Source organism: Labrus bergylta, chromosome 4 (assembly GCF_963930695.1).
Source record: "Labrus bergylta chromosome 4, fLabBer1.1, whole genome shotgun sequence".
Taxonomy (NCBI): domain Eukaryota; kingdom Metazoa; phylum Chordata; class Actinopteri; order Labriformes; family Labridae; genus Labrus; species Labrus bergylta.
Window position 1 is genome coordinate 15,129,508 of NC_089198.1, and position 22,510 is coordinate 15,152,017.

Here is a 22,510-nt window from a genome sequence, read left to right on the forward strand (position 1 = left end):
AGAACTCAAGAATGAAACAAAACACACTAGAACACAGAGATACACGAGGATAATAAATGACAAAATAAAAACAGGAAACACTGAAGACAAATCTAGAAAACCATCAACATTAGGAAACATTAAGACAAAAAACATACAAGGGAAACATGCAACGCTAGGATGGACAGGAGAAATTAAAACATGGAAACCTAAACACTGAAATACAAAACTAAATAAGACCAAATCATGACAGCCCCAAGCAGTTTCCTGCCTTGCCTGTTGACAAGCAGAGCCTCTGAGGTTCTAAAAGCCAAGGGTGCTGATCGACACTGATCCAATTTACCCATGTTTTAATGCTGGCCTCTCTCAGCAGATGAAGTAAACCCTGCAGCTGTGAAACACCTTGGTGTGCAGAAATCCAATCAAATCCAAATGTATTAATAAACACAATTAAACACAGACCAATTTAACAATGATGCCTCTGTATGACCTTCAAAAGCAAACAACCCTACAAGATTTACCATGTCTGTAGAGATATCTTTAACAGCCTTTGTTGATATGTTTTACACCAAGAAAATATCCACAAAGACATAAGAGGTACTCTACCTGGTACAAGGGGCCAAGAAAGCTTTTGTCACCATCATCTCACCTACACTTTATACAACCTGTACAATTGTATTCATTTAGCAAATAACAGTTGACGCACAACCCACGAGGTGTGACATGAGGACTTAAAAACAAATCTACCTTATATTGTTAGAATAACGGGAGGTCTGTAACAAACTGGAACACGATCAACCACTCGAACATAACTCTGTAAAGGAAAAAAACATACAAGTCTTGCACCACAACCCAGTCATGGCACATTTAAAATACCGTACTACTGTACATTAAAATCAACTGTCAGGACATGTGGGAAACTTTTCATTTATTCTGTCAGTGTGATGCAAATGTTACTTATTCATTTTGACTGTTGAATATTCTTAAACTTGATTATTTCTCAAATGTTTCTACTGTCAGCTTCAGCTCCGGTTGGGATGAATGTTTTAGGTGAAAAAAAAAAGTGCTGATAAAATCAATCTCACTGAATGTCATGTGGAACACACTGAGTTCAATGTAAAGTATTACAGAAAATATTGATATAAAACTAAGGGTCTATGTGAGAGGAGCAGACGTTTAGTATAATATTCATTTCAGATAAGATTAAGATTTTAGGGTTGAAGGAGAATCCGGCCCCATTACTATGCTCTGGGTCCTCCATAGTTATTTTTGAAATGTGCCAACATGTAAAAATATTTGTTTTTTGGCTTATTCTGTTGGAGATGATCATAAACAGGTTACCATATGGAAGTCTCTGCTGAATAGTTTGGTATCTCCAACACAGATTTTATCATCCTTCAGATTTTCATTTCATTCCAGAGGCACAAGGAACATGTATCATATCCAACCTCTGTAGTCTGCTGTGTCCTCTGCATGTGTACGTGACAGGTACCTGAAGGTAACATGATACACTCAGAACTTGAAACATGTTGGCCTGATATTAAAGCATAACAGAGGGCTAAAACTTACATTTGCCCACAGCCTCCCACAGGTTATAAATGAGCTCAATAACAGTATCTCCATGACCACAAGCACCACACCACCTATTACTATTAAGTGTGGTGCCTCAATGATGTATAGCGGTCTCTGTACGTTTGGGCAGCTGTAAGTTGTTTTTCTGGGTGGATAAGTATTCCTACTCCCACAATCCATGCTGCACTACAATTACACCGGAGCAACATGAATCTTTCACTCACTGAAGCATGCGGCCCATCAACAGAACTAATGGCCTAAGCCTTATCTCCCACATTTGTTCGAGATGAATGAAGAGTCTTTATTTTGGATGGTATGAGCCGCAAATCTGCACTCAATGTCAAACGATATCACCCTGTGGAGTAATTTGTGGGGAGACTGTTCCAAAGTTTTTGCTGAGCTGTTTATAAATCTTTATGTTCTGACATGTTTGGGCATAATCAATGGCGATACCTGAAGGGCCGTACCCTGGCTGACGTGGAGCTCTGTATTTATTATTTTTTCTTGTCCTGAGTTTTGGTTTCTCATGGAGTGTGCCAAATTGCTGCAGGACACGAGGGAAAACTGAAAACCACATAGGTATTTCATCATTTGACATTGACATTTGTGGTTGCATGCTAACAAACAACTGGCAGGTATTGAGGTTTCTCAGGGTCTGGCCTTGAGGGAGTAAATTTACTACATTTACTACACCTTTTGCTGCACAAATCATTGTCCCCTATTACTTTCAACATCAGGTTCGTGATCCCTTTTCAGACAAAATCTGTGACCCACATGTTAAATAAAATAAACCTTTCCCATAACAGCTGAAAACCAACAGGGCCCTGCTCCTATAGATTTAAACATGTAGTTGTGTTTTATTAAGCTTTAAAGCATTCACTGTCTTCACAGCAGTCATTTTTCTATGTCCTGACTGAGGGAGGGAAGCTCATATAGTGGTAAAATATATATTTATTGTAAATTGTGTAAATGTATTGAAGTCATGGTGACAATCAATAGCATTGCAATGCTTCCACATTCATGAGCAACACAGTGGACAATGATAAATATCTGGAGGGATAGCTGGCCACATTTGAGAATTAAAACCACATAATTCATAGCCTTTTATTTACGATTGGACAATGGCTAACATTAGCATGTAAACACTCCGTAGCTAACATTAACAATTCTCATCTAACAAAGCTCATATGTATCAGATCACACTTTACAGTTGTATAGTCTCAGCTGATTCATTAGCCTGATAGTAATGTCATTAAGGATGTACCGTAGTTGGATGCTTGTGTTAGTTGTTGTCTGACTGTATTTGACCATAGAAACAAGTATTGGGTTTTAACTTAAATTATTAGGGCGGCTGTGGCTCAGTTGGTCGCCTCTCAACTGGAAGGTCGAGGGTTCGATCCCCAGCTGAGCAACATGTCCGATGTGTTCTTGGGCAAGACACTTAACCCTGAATTGCTCCCGCTGCTTCAGTGGTGGTGTGTGAATGGGATTAATAATAATTTATACTTTATTGATCCCACGAGGGGAAATTTGTTTTTACACTCTGTCTAGTTAACATGCTACACAAACAGAGGCCGAAATACATACTCAATACAATGCTCCTGGACTGCTGGTGGTGGTGGTGGTGGGGGGGGGGGGGGATGGGTGTGCTCCTTGGCAGTGCTCAGGAAGTGGACTGGCACCTGTCCAGCTACCAGACCAATTTCTGGACTTGGTCCATGCCTGGACTTAAACTGGCGACCCTCTGATTCCCAACCCAAGTCCCTACAGACTGAGCTACTGCCGCCCTATTGGTTAAGATTAGTAGATTACTAATCTAGATTAGTTACTTCTGATGATACTACATAGCGATCACTACCATCAGTGTGTGAAAGGGTGGGTGTGACAGGTGGTGTAAAAGCGCTTTGAGTAGTTGGAAGACTAGAAAAGCGCTATATAAGTCCATTTACCATTCACTGTCTTACTGTTTCACTGTTTCTTTTCAGATGCTGATCAATCTCTGTGAATAGTTTAAATTATATACGTTTGTCAGATACTGTATGTTTACATGACTAACAACATCCTGGAACACATTAGCTTGAGCACAAGGTTGGATGAAAATGGAAGCCATGAATACAGTCTATCGTTCACCCAGGACAAAACACATTTTTGTGTCTTAATAGCAGGGCTTTGAACACACTTTTTTTAGAACCTAACCCTTCTCTTCCCTGGTGCTAGGATGTTTAACTTCATCTTCACTTGAAGAGGGGAGGTGATTTGACACTTTGTAACATATGCTTTTAATTTGCAGCTTTGGCTGAAACTCAGTCAGCCAATGACTGCAGGGTTGGCTGCTTGATCCCGGACTCCTCTCCTGTTGATCAACCATGTGAAGGACAGGAGAATGCATGATTGTTCAATATGCTGCGTAAATCATAATCAGGAGGACAGTCCGATGAGAATTATTACCAAAACTTCTCCAGAACTCTCGAGACCGCTAAGACCGATTTTGACAACTTTTAATAAAACAAACCCCTGATTAATTTAAGATTTTTTGATGGTTTATATGTATGTACAGTATGTATCAGATTTGTTCACTCCAGCCCTTGTCCACTTCATAAAAGTTACTGTTCAGATATTTGAACCCCAAACACTTCTCTTTGGATTCATCTATGCTCTTTCCTTCATGCATTTGTAGCCTATGTATTTTTAGTCTTCCCTTTTTAATTTGTATTAATCTCTCATATCTTATTTTTTGTCAGGGGAGCCCTCATAGCCTCCTTAGATGCATTGTCTTTATTTTTCTACATGTGCATTGCATTTATTCTGCATTACAATAGAAGAAAAAAGATACAACTTCAATTATGTCTGCGGTGCAAGTGCTGTCTGAGTCTTTTCCCACCTCGTTGATTTGTTCAGTTTTCATCCAGGTAAATGAATGAAGGGAATAAACACACCCAGGAAACTATTAAATTGTAATAACGTGTTACAACAAATATGCCAAAAACCTGCTCTCAGTACACATATAAAAAAACACTGCAAACAGAGGAACACTGTTAGCACAGGGACACAAAGAGAGAGAATGGCGATGAAATAGAGATTGTGGAGCAGAAGTATTGTTATGAATCTGATCACACAGTTACATATTCACTTCACCTGTTCTTAAATTCAGTGTCGACAGTGGTTTCACAAACACACTGGGAGCTCTGAGTTCAAGGTTTTGAGATGTAGAGAACAGAACATCAAGTTCCCTCTGATGTGTCTCTGACTCAGGTGACGCTGCTTAACAGTCTAAAACTGTCACAACACTGCCACCCTCTGGTCAAAGTTGCTTGAGGCACCAAAAGTATGAAAAATCAAACATCATCACAATGTGTAAAAGTAATATGTGAAATTCATTTTCAGAGAATTAGTCTGAAAATGTTTTATTTCATTCAGGCAAATGACCAAACACACTGGTTTACATTAAGAATGTATTTGTTCTGTTGTCTGCAATCAAATCAAATGTAATATATTTGTCACATGAACATGGACAGGAGACACTGGATGTCGAGTGATTACCAACACTTTCAGCCTTTTTAGTTTTTGTTCTACCCTCATACATATGGGACTATATTTTCTCTTCTTTATAGATTCTTCATTGTATTGATGGGATACACAGTTCTTGTTTTAGGCAGACAACATGGTTATTGACACACTACACTTAGTTTTGACAATTGAACTAATGGTTTGGCGTGAGTTATAAGGAGTGAGCTTTTGCAGGGTTCTTGAAGTGTTTTGTTGAAGGTTTGAGTTGTTAACATTTCTCCAGTGGTGAGAATAAATTTAAAAGATCTCAAAATATGTACAATGAAGAATAACTGTAAAAACAAGGTTCTTGAATACAAAGCAGTATTTATTGAGGTATGTATGGTTGGCCTACACCTCTGAGTGTAATGTAACAGAAACCTTTAGTAAATGAGCATCACATGTGGAAGAGTATATAAACACACAAACACAGTGAAAATGAAATAAAAGGAAGATACAGACATGCTCAATCTACAAAGAGTTACTCTAGTCAGAGGTCCAAATTTCTAAAACCTATTTCATAATTGTAATTATGCTGTGCTTGTTTTTTTAAGATGGTTAGTATTCCGCCCAAACTCTGAAATGGTGTCTTTTTTATTTTAAAGTTACAGCCGGAGAATGACAGTTGCTCACAGTAAAACTTGTTTCACAACATTTATCAAAGTGTCTGTTAGTGTTAATAAAACGATCATCAGCAACTAGATTAAAATTGGGAAATTAGTACCAGTAACATAAAGGGTAAATATAGGAGTTTGTTTCATGGTTTGATTCTTTGTCATCTTCATTTATAGACATTCCTCTGTTGTCATCTGCAGCTTCACTTCCATTTGTGTGTACTTTCTCAGATCCATTCAAATCTGTGTCTCCTTCTTCAAGTGTGTTTGTGTCTGCAGTTATTTTTTCTATCTGCTGGAATCGATCCTCCAAGCTCTCAGAGGGAAGTGTCAGGGATCTGTTTAAGAGGAAATCATTTTAATATAGTGTAAAGAACCTTTTTTCTATTATTCCTGTATAAAAACAACGAAACATCCGTACTTGGCTTTCTTCACCAGGAGGCTGATATGGGTTTCCTTCTCCTCCAGGATCTTCTTCAAAGCGTCAACTTCTCTCTGATTGTCCAAGAGTTCCCTCTGCAGACGATGGTTTGTCTCCTCCAGAGTCTCACAAAAAGCCTAAAGTCAAAAATAGCCTAAAGTTAGTAAGAAACCAGAAAATAATCTTGACTTTAAGCCCTTGAGTCAACATTTCTTGCACAGACATGGACCTCACCCGACTCTCCACCAGACTATCGAAAGGACCTGGCGGATCAACCAAACACAGGAAGCGTCTGACTTCTTCACTGAGAAGCAAACAAACGAAAAACTCAAAATCAAACAAGATAGACAGTAAAATCTGTCGGAGTCCATCTTTATATCCCCATATTGACACGCACCTCCTGATGACTTCTTGGTGTGCTGTTAAGCTCTGCAGAAAGCTTTGCAGGCCGCTCAGCCTCTCCTCCAGAAACTCCTCATCGTAGTTGTCTTTGAACCAGCGCTTAGGAGGCAGGGCCAGAGCCGAGCTGGGGTACAGCTCTTTAAGCTTCAGATGAAAGATTTACCAAAATCTCAGAAAATAAAATAAGTTAGGAACAACATCATGTGATCGCTTGTCAAATATGGCTCAGAAACTCTTACACTGGGGGGGTTTCCAAGCAGAATAATCAGAAACACCAGGTATACACTTAATTGGAATTTGTCTCTGTCTTTATATTAATCACGCAGACATTAGAATAGACAGAGGTAACATTAAAACAAAATGCTATTTACAGGCTTATAGATAAAAGCTCCTATGAAGCACTTTTAGCTGGTGATGAAACAGGCTGAAAGTATTATTGTTGCTTCTATATGACCCACTTAAGCAAAAAAGACCATCATTATTATTAAGGCCTGAAGGCACGTCCGCAGGGTAGTTGAATGACAGTTATTGACGACACTCTGCCAAAACAGCACATTCAAGTCAAAGATTCTTGATTAGTGATACATTTGACAGTTGAATACAAGAATGCTGACATTTTTTGTTTAAAAAAAAAAAAAATTAGCAATGATATAAGGGGTACCACTTTGTCCAAAAGCGGCGCCAAAATGGACAGAACTTTGTCCTATTTCTCACAGAGGATTTGAATATACTTTTTAGTGCAAAGGAGAAAACAAAGGGGCTGAAATAGATATGGGTACATATGGGGTTCCTATAAAAGAGGTGTAAGGTAGTATTTACAGAATGCATGGTTTCTATAAGACACAAACTAACAAAAACAATAGTTTTAAGTTTTAAAGGGTGTTGGGTTATTATTGGGTTATTGCCCATACATTTTTTTGGCACTCTATGACTGTAAAGTGACATTTTTATCATGTTTAAAAAAAGTGCACATGTTCCAATGTATGCAGTTAATAAATTGTTTGGAAGAAGCAGACTATATATAACATGCAGATCTGTCTATAAACAAGGACAGTTAGACACTCTGCTCTGAATAAAAATGAGAATTTGGTTTGATTCTTTGGTGCAACCTTTGCGGCTTTTAACTGATTTGAAGTCAATAATCATGGCTCGCTAACTTAGTAAAGTAAAGTTCAATAATAAGTACTAAAATTCAATAATGTCTATAGGGAACGAGGTTGACAGTCTCACCTTGTCATTAAGCCGGCAAAAGTCAGTGTATCTTCTGAAGATCACCCAGCTGTCTCCTTCAGCAGTCGTCACATGGATCTTATAAACCTAACAGTTAAAAGTGTTTTTTAAGTACATACAAACACATGGACGCACAAAGAGTACATTGAGCAATATACAAATAACATCCTCTGAAAATGGAAAATTATGAGTGCAACTTGAGTGCATTTTTATGTGACATGCTCACAATTGGGACTGCAAAAGATTTTGCTTATTTGACAGTAATGAGCAGGCAGCACACGTGCACACACAGAGATACACACACAGAAACACACACACACACACACACACACACACACATACATGCAAGTTATGTAAGATTTTTCAACAGAGTGAGTCATATGATGGCAATGTGACATCATACGTGTTTCCAGACAAAGTCCATGTGTTAAAATCTTCATAAATCCATTTTCAACATTTCAAAGGTATTTACTTAAAAAGTTTTAAAAAATAGAAAGTTTTAGCCCATCAACAAACATGTCAGTGATCTTTTTCTTTGATTACTTGATTTATATTAGTCATGTTTGGTTTGGAAAGTTCACAAATCTTACTGTGAATTTCGCCCTCTCCTCCAGGATCTCGTAGCCCAGTAGTGTTGGGGTGATTGGTCTTTCCACCCAGTTGTCCCCAACTCTTCCCTCAACCCCCAGCAATGTTGATGGTCCATCCAGCATGTCTCCTCGAGGTCTCCTACAGAAGTAAGCTGAGGTTTGAGCCCAGGGTCTGACTGCTCTCATAGAGGAAATTATTTCTGGAGGTGGGGGCTCAGACTCCTTCTTGGCCCAGGACCTGCAAGCTCCAGTCAAGTCCACATGTAAAGGGACTGGAACAAAGGGGGCAGCCATCTGTGGGGGGCGGATTTAGAGTATAGAGTTGATTCATATGACCTCAGAAAAAAAGAGTCTAGTTGCCAAATCACACCAGCTCAGGGCAGATAATCCCACATTTTGTGCTGCAGGTTTGTGTCTTGACTAAACTGTGCTGGGAGTGTCTTGGTCATAGTCAGATCATCATATAGACACATTTTGTGAGGTCAATGTAAGCAGTGCTTAAAGCATATTGACTGAACTGTTGACACCCTGAGTGACACAGCAGTATCAGATTACTATATCACATGCTTCAGAGTGTGTCACGTCCCCTAAGAAAGGATTAGTTCCTGTTTTTTAGAAAGCACAAACACATATGAGAACACGAAACTCTAAAAGCAAGGCAGGATGAATACATGACATGCTTTTATCTATCTATCTATCTATCTATCTATCTATCTGTGTGTCTGTGTGTCTGTGTGTCTGTCTGTCTGCCTGTCTATCTCAAATTACTTCCATTGATTCAAAAATTGCTAAAAGTTGCAAGATGTTATGTGAAATTGAATTGTTCTTCTACGACCTGTTACAGTTTTAAGACTCTGTAATATTTACAGTCTATGCTCTGTACACATGATATCAACATGTGGGTAGAGGACTGACGCGTTTGGGGAATTCCAGCATGTTAAAAATCACTTTTATTAACTGTTGAGTTCATGTTCGGAGGAAGATTTCGTCTCCATGAAACTGAAACAAAAATGTGAGGAAAAAGACAACGTTGGTATTCAAACAGGTCTTTTAAATGTCACTCCTTTCTTAATAACCAGTGTGTTATTAGTATTTTAACCAAGACTGAATATTGAAGCTCATATGTGCACAGCGAAACTTTTTTTTTTTTTAAGTACAAGGAACAACTATTTAGTCAACTCGAAACCTATGGACGTGAACGCATCTCATGAACAACCCGGAAGCGTGTCGTCATTAGCAACAACAAACCCACCTGCCTTTAAATGACAGTGCAGGTCAGCAGCAGCGGCTCATTGTTGTTATACCTATTTGACTTAGCCTGTCAGAATATCATGAACAAACAGGCATGAAGACGCAAACACTTAATTCTAGTACTTTTTTTGTTCGTCTGGTTACCACCGTTCACACTATCACGCTACATGAACGTTAGCTTAGCTCGCTAGCAGACAGCGATATTATGGAAAGCGTTTGACGGACCCAGCTCTTCCTCATTGCGGTCAGCTGAAGGGGCAGTTCTGCTTTTAGTAGCTGATAAATCGACAGACTTCCCGTAAAGGGTTCACTGACTGCTATGGAGCCGCCCGCGGCAATGGGCTGTGTGAACATCGGTAATCTGACCAGCACCTTACCGGTGATCCCCTACCAGAAGCTGACCGACCTGTACTACCTGAGCAGAGGGGGCTTCGGCACCGTGTTCAAGGCTCAGCACTCAGACTGGAGGACCACTGTGGCCATCAAGTGCCTCAAACTCGACGCCCATGGAGAAAGGTACACCGTGTTGATGTGCTCTTTTGGCTGTACAGTTGTTGACAAGACTTTTGATTTTACGAGCACTCTGTGTTAAGATAAGATAATCCTTTATTTATCCCACGATGGGGAAATTTACATTGTTACAGCAGCAAAGAGCAAAGATTGCAGACAAAAAAGTGAACACAGTACAATTTAAATAAAAAAAAATAGATACTGAAAAATAGATTTAAAAAATAGATCAGCTATTGTGCTTCTCCAAGGAATCAGTCAATGCTGTACAGACACTAACACCTGTCTATGGTGGAAAGCACACAAGCAAGATATAAATCCATGTCAGCTGTAATCCAATCAAAAGCGTGCAGCCATTTAAATCTGATGTGTTTATGTTGTTTTATCACTCTGTAAACAGCTGCAAGTCTCTCTCTGCCCTTCAGCTGTTCAGGTGGATCAAACATCCCTAGATTTAAAAAAAATTACAATGACTCCTGTGTGTAATGAGGGTAGACCAGACATGTCTTTCTTGGCTCTTTAATCAACAAATTATCCCTTTACTGTTTGATGATATTTTGAAGTTTAAATCTAATAACTATAAGGTGTATATATATTCAGTTTGCTTTCAAATGAATGCATTACATATCAAAACAAATGTGTTTTGATAAGGACCACCTTAATGTGGTTGTTACAGAAATTAACCAAATATTGTTTTAGTTAGTAGAATGTGGAAATATTGACTGGTGAGTATTGGTTTGTCAATCATCTCAAACCAATATTTGTATTCACTATCTTTTTTGTTTTTACTTTCACAAACAAATATATTAATACAAATATGTCCAGCCATAAAAGCATTAAGCATACAGCTGATGGCATATTATTATAAATGATATTATTTCTTTGATTCAGACCGGCTGTCAGGTCTGTCTCTAGATGACATCATCAGAAGCTTCAAAAATGTCCACAGTCCAGATGAGCTGCAAACAGTTGTAGTCCTTGTCTCTGTACTCCATAACTTAAGGGTAGAAAATCACTATAAATAATTATAATACTTCATTTTTTCTAAAGTAATTATTCTGAGCAGCATATATGCACATGTCATTCTTTCAATGTCCATAAATGTGTTCTATTCCTTTTCTAAAACTAGCAAAATCAGAAATGACAGTAACACTTTGATTTATTGCCCAGGCTTTTATTAACTTTTCATTTCTGCTGGGAACTAAAATAACCTCATTCCTCAAACATCTCTATTCTAAAATGTTAATTTCCTTTACTTTTTTTTAAGAAACGCATTGAGAGTGTTTTATCAGAGTTTGATGCAGTTCTCACACTTGGTGGATTCACACGCACGTCTGAATCTCCAGCTGACCTTTAACCTTCTGTCTCATGCTGGCACACATTCTATCATTATGTTGTCCAAATGTGGTCACAGTTGTGGTATTTCTGTCACCCTGCCCGAGAGTTAACAAAGACTCTGACCTGGCTGTGTTTCAGGGAAAGGAACTGCCTGCTGAAGGAGGCTGAGGTGCTGCACAAAGCCAGGTTCAACTACATCATCCAGATTTTTGGTATCTGCAATGAGCCCGAGTTCTTCTGCATCGTCACAGAGTTTATGAGCAATGGCTCTCTGGACCTGTTACTTCATGAGGTATTTGTCACTTCATTATAAAGGGAGCCTGTCATTGTAAAACATCACAACTGAAGCCAGTGCTCATTGTAAGAGAATTAATATGGATCATAAATTAAGAAGACACCAGATTACTTTGGTTTAAAGACATTTATATTGTGTTCTTCTTCCACCCAGAGAAGGAACAGTAGTATGTATCTCAACAGAAACAAAACAAATCTTGGTTGGAATTGCAGTTTAGAAACACGTGAACTAATATCTCTTTTTTATTTTACAACACGGTCACATGTCCAGAGAACATAGTCAGTGTTGTTTAGTTCTTGTTTTGTGGATTGTGTTGCCAAAAAGACTGAAGTGAAAGAGCTTTTTTGTTTACATTGGCGAGCTTCTCCACATCCACCTGTGTCTCTTCCCCTAAATGTCACCCCACAACATTACTGCCTGTTTTGCGGCAAGCTTAAGTGAAACTTCCAGGTTTTCCGAGTCTCTGATGAAACTTTGAAACAAGTCGGGGGAAAAAATGAAGCTGAGCCCTGAGGAAAGCAGTCTCATTTAGTTTTGGGAAATTCCCACTTGTCTTGGTTGTGTAATTTTTCTCTTACGTCACTCTTGAGTGCTTTGGATTGTAGTTTAAATGCAGTTTAACTCCCCCTCCCCCTCTCTTTCTACACGTGTATAAGCACGTTCTTTATTGGTACTTTTATTGATCATTTTATTCCCTGCTGGTCTGCTGTCTGTGCCCACAGAAGGACATGTACCCTGCGCTGGCCTGGCCTTTACGTCTGAGGATTCTGTACGAGATCGCCCTTGGGGTTAATTTCCTCCACAACATGAACCCACCTCTCTTACATCATGATCTGAAGACGCAGAACATCCTGTTGGACAGTGAATTTCACGTCAAGGTTTGTGTGCCAGCGAGAATGTGGGAACTTCCCTGAGAGTCGCTCTACACAGATACCGTCTGTACGCTATCTTTATGGCTTTGTTTGTGTGTGTTAAGCAACAGACCTACTTAATTATTATTATTAGAGCTGACACAGTGACTATGTTACGAGTGGATGACAGAACATAAGTCAAGAGCTATTTTGATTATCATCATCGTAAAATATCCTTAAATGACCTGCTTAAACGTTTTTTTATATAAAGGATTTGCTGCCTCACATTCTCATATCTGATGTTAAACTGAGTGTCACAGAGATTTGGACGGTTAGTCTCTTTAAATGAGCAATCTGTGGCCGTTGTCTCTTCAGTGATTCATCTTTTATGAAAGTAACTGAAGGCTTGATTATTAAATCTGGAAATAATTCCATAATTACTTGCTGATAGCAGAGAAATAATTCCTGTAGAAAAAAATGTTATTCTGAAAAAGGATTGTTATTCATAGCAGCTGCATTGAAAAAAAAAAACAAATAAGGCAATTCTCCCACAACACAGCTCAGGTGTCTTTCATTAATAAAACAAAAAGCAGATCAATGAAAATACGGTAAAAGAAAGAAATAATCAATCAACTTTTTTTTGTATTGCACGAATACATAACAAAAGTTATCTTAAGACACTTTACAAAAAGCAGTTTAAGAGGTACTCTTTGTTATTTTACAAAAGAAAAATGGGAAAGGTGGAGATAAGATGCAGGAAGAAGGATGGACACACACACACACACACACACGGATAGAAATCAGATAAAAATGCCAACGATCTGCTGTGGTTGTGTCCAGATTGCAGACTTTGGCCTCTCAAAGTGGCGGCAGCTGTCCGTCAGTAAGGGCTCCGGGTCCAAGCCCACAGAGATGGGGGGCACAGTGATCTACATGCCTCCAGAGAAGTACGAACCCTCCAAGAGTCGTCGGGCCGATGTGAAGCACGACGTGTACAGGTGAGGTGACTGTAATGACTGATTACTGATAGGTTGGACAGAATATATGTTGTCATTACTGCGGTTATGTATCCACAACATGAACGTCCTTTAAGGTTTTTTTATTTGTTTCATGTTTGGTTGGCAGATGTTCAAACGATAGGGCAGAATTTTTGAATGGATAAACTTCTGATGACTTTATTGTTCTGCTCTGATAGAGTAAATATTTCTCAGCCAAAACCTGGATTTTAAGAACATATCAGAGCGTAAAGCAGATTTTAGGGAAGTCCTAACTCTGTCTTGTTAGGCGTCACAACGGGCTATCACGAGCCTGGATTTTGTCCAACAGGTTTGGATTGCAGCAAAGTCAGCTCTTCGTAAAGTCCCTCAGCTCTTGAGGGAAAGTACCGTTGGGAAATAATGATGCAACTCTAGTTTTCTTCACTGTTTCTTTCTTTAATGTCTACTCTGCAGCTATGCCATCATTATGTGGGAGGTCCTGTCCAGACACATTCCTTTTGAAGGTAAAACACTTTGTGGTGTGCCGCGATTTACAAATGTCACTTTCTCATTCTGTTCAGACTCTGTAATCTTTGATGGTGCTACCAGCCTAATCCCAGGTGTGTGTGTGTGTGTGTGTGTGTTTGTGTCGTCAGATGTGACCAACCCCATGCAGATCATGTTCAGTGTGCTGCGTGGGATGCGTCCTGACATCAGTCTGGACAGTCTACCTGCTGACATCCCCAGCAGAGAAACCCTCATCAGTTTAATGACCTGCGGCTGGACCTCTAACCCAGACGAGCGACCTTCCTTCCTAAGTAAGCTCAGACTGATCTGTAGGGACTCATGACTGACAAAAGATTACAACCACAGCCCTCAAAAAGAAATACTCTCAATAGTTGCTGTAACTTAACTTAATAACTGCTCAGAGTTACATTTTCTGAGAGCAGTGACTCAGACATTTTCTCTGCTTTCTTCATTGAAACTCATTTTTCTTTTTTGTAAACAAGATGGAACCCAAGATGACCCTTAGAGCAAGTATGCCCTTTACTCATTTACTGCTTGTTCAGCGATATGTTAAAACTAATATCCTTTGAGCTTCGATTAAAAAAGGCCTCACAATGGTGTGATTATAATTGGATCAATCACATGTTAGATTATCAACACATTCATTATGATTTAAGGACTCTTTGTGACTTAAATAATCAAGATATTTTTTTATGATTCATACAGGGAGAATATTTAATGTTAGTTTGAAAGGATTCAAAGAATATGTTCATGTTATTCCTTTAACATGGAGGGTTTCATCTCACTCTTCTCTCACTGACGCACCCACACAAACTGCAACAGTTACAGTACACAGCATACGGTCCACATAGTTTGTGAAAATGTTTGTCATTCATACGGTCCTGTTGTAAACACACTCTGCTGAAGCACAAAATACGTGATTTGAACAGAAGAGTTTAATGAGATTCCAATGAAATAGATCAGTGAGATAAAACACAGGTTGAACTTTAGGGAGTTTCTGATCACACCTCTTGCTGAGAGCGCTGTGGTTCATAAAAACTTCCCTTCTCTGACAAGATTAAAACAAAATACCAGGTTAACTGTTTCATCGATTGTAAGGTGTTTTCTTTTCTCTGACATTTTGTTTCAGAGTGTCTGATTGAACTGGAGCCCATGGTGAGGAAGTTTGATGAAATTGACTTTCTGGAGGCTGTGCTGGCGATAAAGAGGACAAAGGTCAGTCAGGAGTCTTCATGCTTCATGTTCTTAAAGGTTTCTTTTAGTCATTTACACTTGTATGAAAAGTGAGTAGATGGTAGAGATCTGACAACAGATAAAGGGAGAAAGAGTTGAGGAAGAACATACAAGAAAGGTACACAGAGAGACTGTAACTGGGCATTATGTGTCGATGTTGTGTTCTGCCTCTGTAGAATTAAAGAATGTTGGTCTTGGCCAGGTGTCACATTTCTGAGCAGCTGAATTGAAGAATGCGGATATCATGTTGAATAAAACAAGAAGCGGCAGAAATGACATGTTGCAGTGGTTAGAAGAATGGGTTTTATTTTCAAGAGATTGTAAGCTTAAAAAGGAATAGCATTAGAAAAGTCACTTACATTTTTAGACTAATTAAAAGAACGGTATATATATTTATCATAACACATGTAAATACTGTATAGTTCTTTCTCAATTTGACCGCACAGATTAGAAAACATAGAGGAATTATACAATAAAACACAATTTAACCAAAGCTGTAACGTATGTATCAGAAAGGCTTTGTTTCTTTCGTTTCCTTTTACTAAACACACAGCCGTTTGGGACCAGATGTGGGTCTAACTGCACCGAGAGGCTCAAAGCTGTAAACTGAAACAAAAACCACACTGTTGGCCTTCTCTGAAATGTTATTACTCAAAACGTAATAATGTTTAAGTCATATTCCGACCTTTACTCTCAGTGGTTTTAGGTAATAATGGTTAGTGAGTGTCCTCCTAAAGGAAACCCCCTGCTCAGAATAAATACTCAGGCTGTGTGTGTAATTCAGGACAGTTTTTGCTTCATAATTTCCCCGTCGCATATCCTTCCTCTTTTAAGGTTGAGCGTCATTTTGTGTGTGTGTGTGTGTGTTTGAGCGAGAGTGTGTTGGGTGAAACAACTGTCGACACTGACCTTAAGAGCAAGTGAAGTGAATATGAAACTGTGTGATCAGCTTAATAAAAACACACTTCTGCTCCACTATCTCTCCCTCTTTGTGTTCATGTTTTAACAATGTTCCTCTGTGGGCAGTGTGTTCTTGTAATTCCACCGAGAGCAGGTTAATTCATCGAAGCGTATTTGATTCAACACATTATTACAGCTTTATAGTTTCCTCCTAAACTTCCTTGGCAGTAAGTCTCATGTTTCTCTCCGTCCTTGTTCCTCCACAGTTGATGGGCCAATCGCGCTGTTGTTTAGCACAGTCAGAGTGTGAGAAGAGGAGTGAGGAGGGGTCTCTGAACATGCTGAAGGACAGACACAGCCCCTGGCCGGTCAGTAGTCAAAAAAAAAAAAGTCTCCGAATATTAATCAAGTAAACAGATTCAGTGATGGTGAACTTGCGCCTCCATTGGTTGTTGTATTATGACTTTAATATGTTTGAGGATTTATCAGTAAAACGTTACTGTCTGTTCTACTAAAGGGGAGCTCCACCTCCGGCTCAGGCTCGTGTTCCTCTCAGGACACAGACATTTCTATCCCAGGAGCCCTCACCAGCAGCAATGCTCCTCCCTCTAAAGGTAATCATGCTGTGCCATGTTTCCCTATCATTCAGAGTCTGGCTATGCTGCTTCATCACGTTGATCAGATTTTAAGATATGAACACCATACTTCTCATACTATTGTAGATGGAAGTTCTCCATCGTCGTTCCTAGCTCACAATCTGGACCCTCCTGAGTCTCTGAAGGACGATTGCGCAAATGATCTGAACATCCCCATCAAAGCAGAGCTGCCTGTCCCTGAATATGAGACACATATGGATAACCTCACCCTCAAGTCTCAGCAACAAGGTACAAGCAGTTAAAGCACAATGGATGAAATATGAGATGATAACAACGATGAGGATAATTGAGTTCTGGAAAGTGAATTGAATAAAATGTTTTGATTGATTGGTAACACTTCATATTAAGGTGCACATATTCACATTTTACTACATGAGATTAACATGCTCATTAATAAAGTGTATAAGTCATTCTAAATCCATTAGTAATGCCTCATCCTGCATGATCATTTTCTACAATTACTGGGTAATTTACTTAGAGAGTCCCATCAATATAATCCTCTTTCATCCTTATTGGTTGTAAAAAATAAATTTGTTCTGTTCTAAGTCTGTTACTTATAATCTGAATATGCTGGGCTCAGTATTGTGGAACTACTACCTCTTGATTGTCATAGAAAGCCAACAAGATTCAGAACAGTATACATGAAACACTTCTTATTTAAGGAGTAAAGAATATAAAACATTGCATGACTACACTTGTGCAGAACTGGGCATAATTAAGAGTGTAATATTGACTAATGGTGGACCAATGCTACAATTACACATATATTTTTAGGACACTAATTAAAGTTGTTTATCCTAATGCAGGTTAACAATTGTTAAACTGAACTTAACATTTTTAACCGTATGTATCTCCCCTCTCTCTCCTCTATTGCAGCAGATTACTCTCCTCCCCCGCGATACTCTCCTCCCTTTCAAGGCCCGTTTGCTCAGTGGATCTCGACGCGGCGTGAGGAGATCGTCACTCAGATGACAGAGGCCTGTCTCAACCAGAGCCTGGACGCCCTGCTGGCTCGCTCCTTGTTAATGCAAGAGGATTATGAACTTGTGAAGAACCAGCCCACACGCACGGCTAAAGTCCGCCAGCTCCTGGACAACTGTCTCAAACACGACGACGACTTCTGCCTCATTGTTGTACGAAAGTTGCACGACAACAAACAGAGGGGCTTACAGCCGTACCCGCCGGAAATCAGCTCGCCTCCCCCTGTCTTCCCGACGGCACCTCCACTCAACATGTCCTTTAATATACCCAGGAACATGTAGCAGCAGTCACAGACAAACAGTGATACAAGATTGTGCCGACTTGACACTACACTAAGCTCTCAATTGTCATCAAGATGGTCAACGTGTTTTTTTTTTTGTTTTCTCCATGAAAACAAACAAAGGATGAGCTGGTTGAGAAAAGACTCTCACAGCTACAAAAAAGACGCTGTGAGATATGAGATTTGATCTCGGCTCATCAACAAGAGATGAAAAGTTGAATTCTGTGTGAACAGAATGAAAGATTTTGACTGAATCAGTGATTTTATTTAACAATTTAATGTGATTTTGTTTTATGTATGCATTTGTCTCAAAAGCTCAGTTTCCATTATATGAGAGCCTAAGTATGTGGCCCAGCTCTTTTTTGTGTTGTGTAAGTGTGTACGTGTGTGAACGTGTGTGTGTGTATTTATAGAAGAGGAACATCCCTGATACGCTCGCTTGGTCTGAGTAATGCCAAAGGGACTGTTATCATGCTGTAAAGTCTACACTCCTTTTCTAGCAGTCGCTCACTATCATGTAGTCATGGGTTGAATATCCTGATGTGTTACCTGAGAGAGGATGTGCTCACCACAGCGGAGAGTATCTGTGTGTTGGGGTGCATGATCGATATCAGTGAGAGACTGCAGAGTCAGTGTTCTAATGATAGCCATCGAACTCCGAGACCAGTTAAACTGTGGCTGAATGGATCGATTGTGTCCCTAACTGTGCTCTTCTTCTTCTTTTTTTACTGCTGAGCCCTACAGAGTCACTGGGACACAGAGTAAAGAGGAAGTGGAGTTTGTAATACAACACCCAGAATTAGAGGGATGTGCGTCTCTCTGCATGTCTGTGTCTGAATTAAAAGTGGACCAAAGTGATCCGATTTCTTTTAGTCCTCTCAGCAGAGACCTCACCTGTCAGTAATCATGTATTATGTTCGCATTAGAAACTTCAGACCCATCTGGATACTTCCAAAGTTTAGAATAGTTTATCCTCAGACTCTGAACAAGATTGAATAATAAGTTTCACATTTTGTTCCTAGTGAGCACATGGCTGGTGCTCTGCTTGTAGTACCAGCTGAGTTTACCTGCTTTACACAGAACAGCTATTAATAATTCATCTTTTCTTCCGTAATGCTTCCTAAACCGCTCAAAATGACAGACACAACTGTCACTAATATAAATATGCATCTGCTTCACATAGACAGGGTTCAGTAAAGGAAGGAAACACATAAATATACATAAAGACAATAGCAGTGGTTCATCTGTATACATAAGGATGATAACTGTTCTGTATATTTATACATACAGGTTCTTTGTCCTAGTAAAGAAACAAACATGTCTGTTTTCCTCACACTAACATGCTGTCTTTTTCATCATCTTAATGTCAACTAATTTAACAGTTGTCCTCCAAATTAATAGTTCGGCCTTTACATATCAGAAAAAGCTTTAAAATGTCAGTTCACTGTTTCTAAGAGCCCGTGCTGACATCTGAAAATGTGTCAAGAGTGTCCAAGCAGGTTTCTACCATCCAAAGAAATTCAATTAACTGTTTAAGAAGCTTGACTCTGAACTTTTTAATTGAAGTTAATTTCAAATTGATTCATCATCTGATCGTTTTCGTATATGTACATGTCTGTGTGTAGTTTCTAAGTTAGAGCATCACTGCGTTCACACAGAGGTTCTTAAAAAGATGATGCAGCCCCAGCATTCACTGTCTGTAACCACTTTAAATTCATCACACTGTTAACTATGTTTTAATTCAATTCTCTACATGGATGTACTTCATCTTTTATCATGTGGATCGACAGTTTCCCCCACCATTAGTCAGAGTAGCTCAGTGAGGCTGTACTAAAAACACTGCTTCATTCTTAGTAAGACACATTGTTATATGAAATAGTTCTTTTTGAAAAAAAGAAAAGTCATTTAAGTAACAAGAGAAGCGCCAAACAAGGTCTGTGCTTCCATCATCTTGTAATGCCTTGTTTTTGGGAACTGTGCCTCATATTGAGCTTTAAGTCTCAACAGTGACGTGTCAAAGCTTTTTTACACTCATATCAAACTCAGTTGAGTACAATGCTACACATTTGGTAACATAAATATGGTGTTACACATTTTTATAGTATATTTCTGTGTAGTTTCACCTTTTTATATGCACACTTACATTTGTGAGCTCTTGATTGTTTAAGTGATATTCATTGACCTGCCTTGTGCAAAGTATTGGCCTGGTTTTAGTGCCCCTGTTATTATCAGTGTGTTGACCAAACAGCCATATAACGTGATACTCTAAGTTCACTTTAAGTGTTTTATAATTTTTCATTAATTGTATCTGAACTAATTAAAAAAAGTGACCTTTGTACTTCTGATTGCGCTCCTCTTCTTCCTGGTTTCACTCGATGCAGCATGAATCAAATCATGAAACTTTAAGCCAAACTGAAGAGAACAGAAAGATCAAAGGAGACAAAGAATCACAAAAGACAACAAAAGAATCCGCAAAGAATGAAAACAGAAAACTACAAAAATGGCAACAAAGAGTAAATGATTACCAAGAGATTCATAGTAACCAAATCAAGGACAAACAAACACAAAGACATAAACAAACATACATTGAACATTTAAAGAGAGGCAGAGTAACAACACAGATCCCTAATAACAAAGATATAAAAGAACAACAAAAGCAACAAAAAAAGCCTTTAAAAAACATACAAAACAGATACTCAAAATGACTATAACAACACACAAAACCACATCAAGGAAATACAGAACACACAAATGAGAAAATAAATAATCTGGAAAAACAATAACCAACTGCAAATACGCATACAGACACTGAATGTCCATAAAGACATGTAAAACAACAACAACAACAAAAAGACCTATAACATAACAAAAACATGCAGGATCCCAAAATGACAACTAAGAGACAAAAGTAACACAAAGACATGCAGACCAAGAGAAAGATCAACAACTTCAGAAGAGTCAAAACACACTTATTATGTTCAATGTCACAAACAAAGACGAGAGGTTGTGAAGAGAAAAGAGAAAAGGAACTAATACAAAGAAACTTCAAACAACTACAAAGAGACACGAAAGATACAGAAAACACAGGGGCTCACAACAGCCTCAGGTACACAACATAATCAACAATGAGATACAAAGTCCAGTTCATCACCAGGCATTCTGAGCCCCATGAGAAGATACCACTGTGTGGCCCACCAACACCACCGCCAATCCAATTTAAGACAACATCTCCTTATGCTAGTAACCTCAAAAAGGTTTTAAAAAGCAAACTTTGTTTAACAACCTGTAAAGTGGGGAACAAAGTTTGTTACTGTCATGTTTTATGTTTATAAACACAGAACATTACGATAATATGATTATTATGAGTATTATGGTTAATATTATTGTAATAGTAATTATTATTAGTAGTGGTGATAATAACTTAATAAAGCCACATTTGTCTTGACCTTGAACATTGGAATTAGTGCCTTCAGTTCCTTGTTTACTTTTCTTCTCATAACACCCAAGCTTAGAGTAGAACAGCTCATTTACATTTAAAGCTACAGACACAAAAACAGCCTGTTCTGTGCAGGGCTGTAAGAGAGGTTTAGAGGCGTGATAAAATACAGAACCAGCCTGGAGTCTTGGCAAGAAACTTCACAGGCATGCTTTGGGAACCTCTGAGACTTATTTAAACTGTTTGAAAAAGAGTATATATGTGATCATTAAGGACATTTCAATGTTTTAAGCACCACCTTCAAAAATATTCCCAGGGCTCCTCCCTTCATTTGTTCATTTGGGCCCTGGGTTGTCAGTCTCACTTCACCCACCCCACTACAACACCCAAGTAACTACAAAAAGAGACATAAACACCTGATACACATAACAACCACAGAGCTGCAAAGTCACATCACAGAGACAAATAGAGACATGCCAAAAAACAGACACTTATACTAAAAAAGCCAAAAGACAATTATGAAAAGTCACAAATTATGCTAAAGATGGTTTTGTTAGATAATGACGATAATATATTTAGGATGTTTTTTATGCTGATTTGAACTTTCAAGAGCAGTGGTCGATGTGTTGTTGATGATGATAAATTAACTTTGATTTTTAATTTATTTTTTGCCTCTGTGCAATGCCTGTCAGAACCTGTGTGTCTGTTTGGACTTAAAGCTCTTTGTTTGCACTTACTGGTGTTGTTTCCTCCTCTCTAGATCCTTGCTTGTGTTGTACTCAATGATGTACATCCCTTTGGACAAAAGCATCTAATAAATGAATTGTAGAATTGTGGTTCAATTTAAGACTCAAAATGACAATAAAGATACACAAAAGAGACAGAAAAAACTTTAGAGGCCAGGGAAAAAGGCCCAAAATGAC

General features: G+C 38.7%; 2 protein-coding genes across 4 annotated transcripts; one reads left to right on the forward strand and one right to left on the reverse strand.

Annotated features, from left to right (window-relative positions):
* Positions 1 to 4,967: 4,967 nt before the first annotated feature.
* Positions 4,968 to 10,162, reverse strand: LOC109996766 (sorting nexin-16). 2 transcript variants are annotated; one of them, XM_020651055.3, is made up of 7 exons: positions 10,021 to 10,160; positions 8,355 to 8,648; positions 7,765 to 7,851; positions 6,530 to 6,678; positions 6,367 to 6,436; positions 6,133 to 6,269; positions 4,971 to 6,049 (listed from the first exon to the last, which is right to left on the reverse strand). In XM_020651055.3, the coding sequence occupies exons 2-7, from the start codon at positions 8,646 to 8,648 to the stop codon at positions 5,815 to 5,817; spliced, it is 972 nt and encodes a 323-aa protein (XP_020506711.2). In that variant the 5' UTR covers positions 10,021 to 10,160; the 3' UTR covers positions 4,971 to 5,814. The 2 variants fall into 2 exon arrangements, with proteins under 2 accessions (XP_065809900.1, XP_020506711.2); XM_065953828.1 differs by having other exon boundaries at positions 4,968 to 6,049; positions 6,367 to 6,678; positions 10,021 to 10,162.
* On the forward strand, positions 9,567 to 20,489 carry LOC109996751 (receptor-interacting serine/threonine-protein kinase 2). Of its 2 annotated transcripts, none has more exons than XM_020651043.3 (11): positions 9,567 to 10,121; positions 11,589 to 11,742; positions 12,468 to 12,623; positions 13,437 to 13,594; positions 14,048 to 14,097; positions 14,230 to 14,391; positions 15,231 to 15,316; positions 16,501 to 16,602; positions 16,752 to 16,848; positions 16,957 to 17,118; positions 17,770 to 20,489. In XM_020651043.3, exons 1-11 carry the CDS (start codon positions 9,925 to 9,927, stop codon positions 18,150 to 18,152), a joined length of 1,707 nt encoding a protein of 568 aa, XP_020506699.2. In that variant the 5' UTR covers positions 9,567 to 9,924; the 3' UTR covers positions 18,153 to 20,489. The 2 variants fall into 2 exon arrangements, with proteins under 2 accessions (XP_020506699.2, XP_020506691.2); XM_020651035.3 differs by having other exon boundaries at positions 9,569 to 10,121; positions 17,767 to 20,489.
* The last annotated feature ends 2,021 nt before the right edge of the window (positions 20,490 to 22,510 follow it).

Coding starts and splice junctions, on each gene's coding strand:
- LOC109996766 (XM_065953828.1), bottom strand. CDS start 8,648: ATGGCTGCCCCCTTTGTTCCAGTCCCTTTACATGTGGACTTGACTGGA. Junction 6,679..7,764: donor TTTGCCGGCTTAATGACAAG/GTGAGACTGTCA, acceptor TTTCATCTGAAG/CTTAAAGAGCTGTACCCCAG. Junction 6,270..6,366: donor ATAGTCTGGTGGAGAGTCGG/GTGAGGTCCATG, acceptor TTTTGACTTTAG/GCTTTTTGTGAGACTCTGGA.
- LOC109996751 (XM_020651035.3), top strand. CDS start 9,925: ATGGAGCCGCCCGCGGCAATGGGCTGTGTGAACATCGGTAATCTGACC. Junction 16,603..16,751: donor ACAGACACAGCCCCTGGCCG/GTCAGTAGTCAA, acceptor GTTCTACTAAAG/GGGAGCTCCACCTCCGGCTC. Junction 16,849..16,956: donor CAATGCTCCTCCCTCTAAAG/GTAATCATGCTG, acceptor ATACTATTGTAG/ATGGAAGTTCTCCATCGTCG.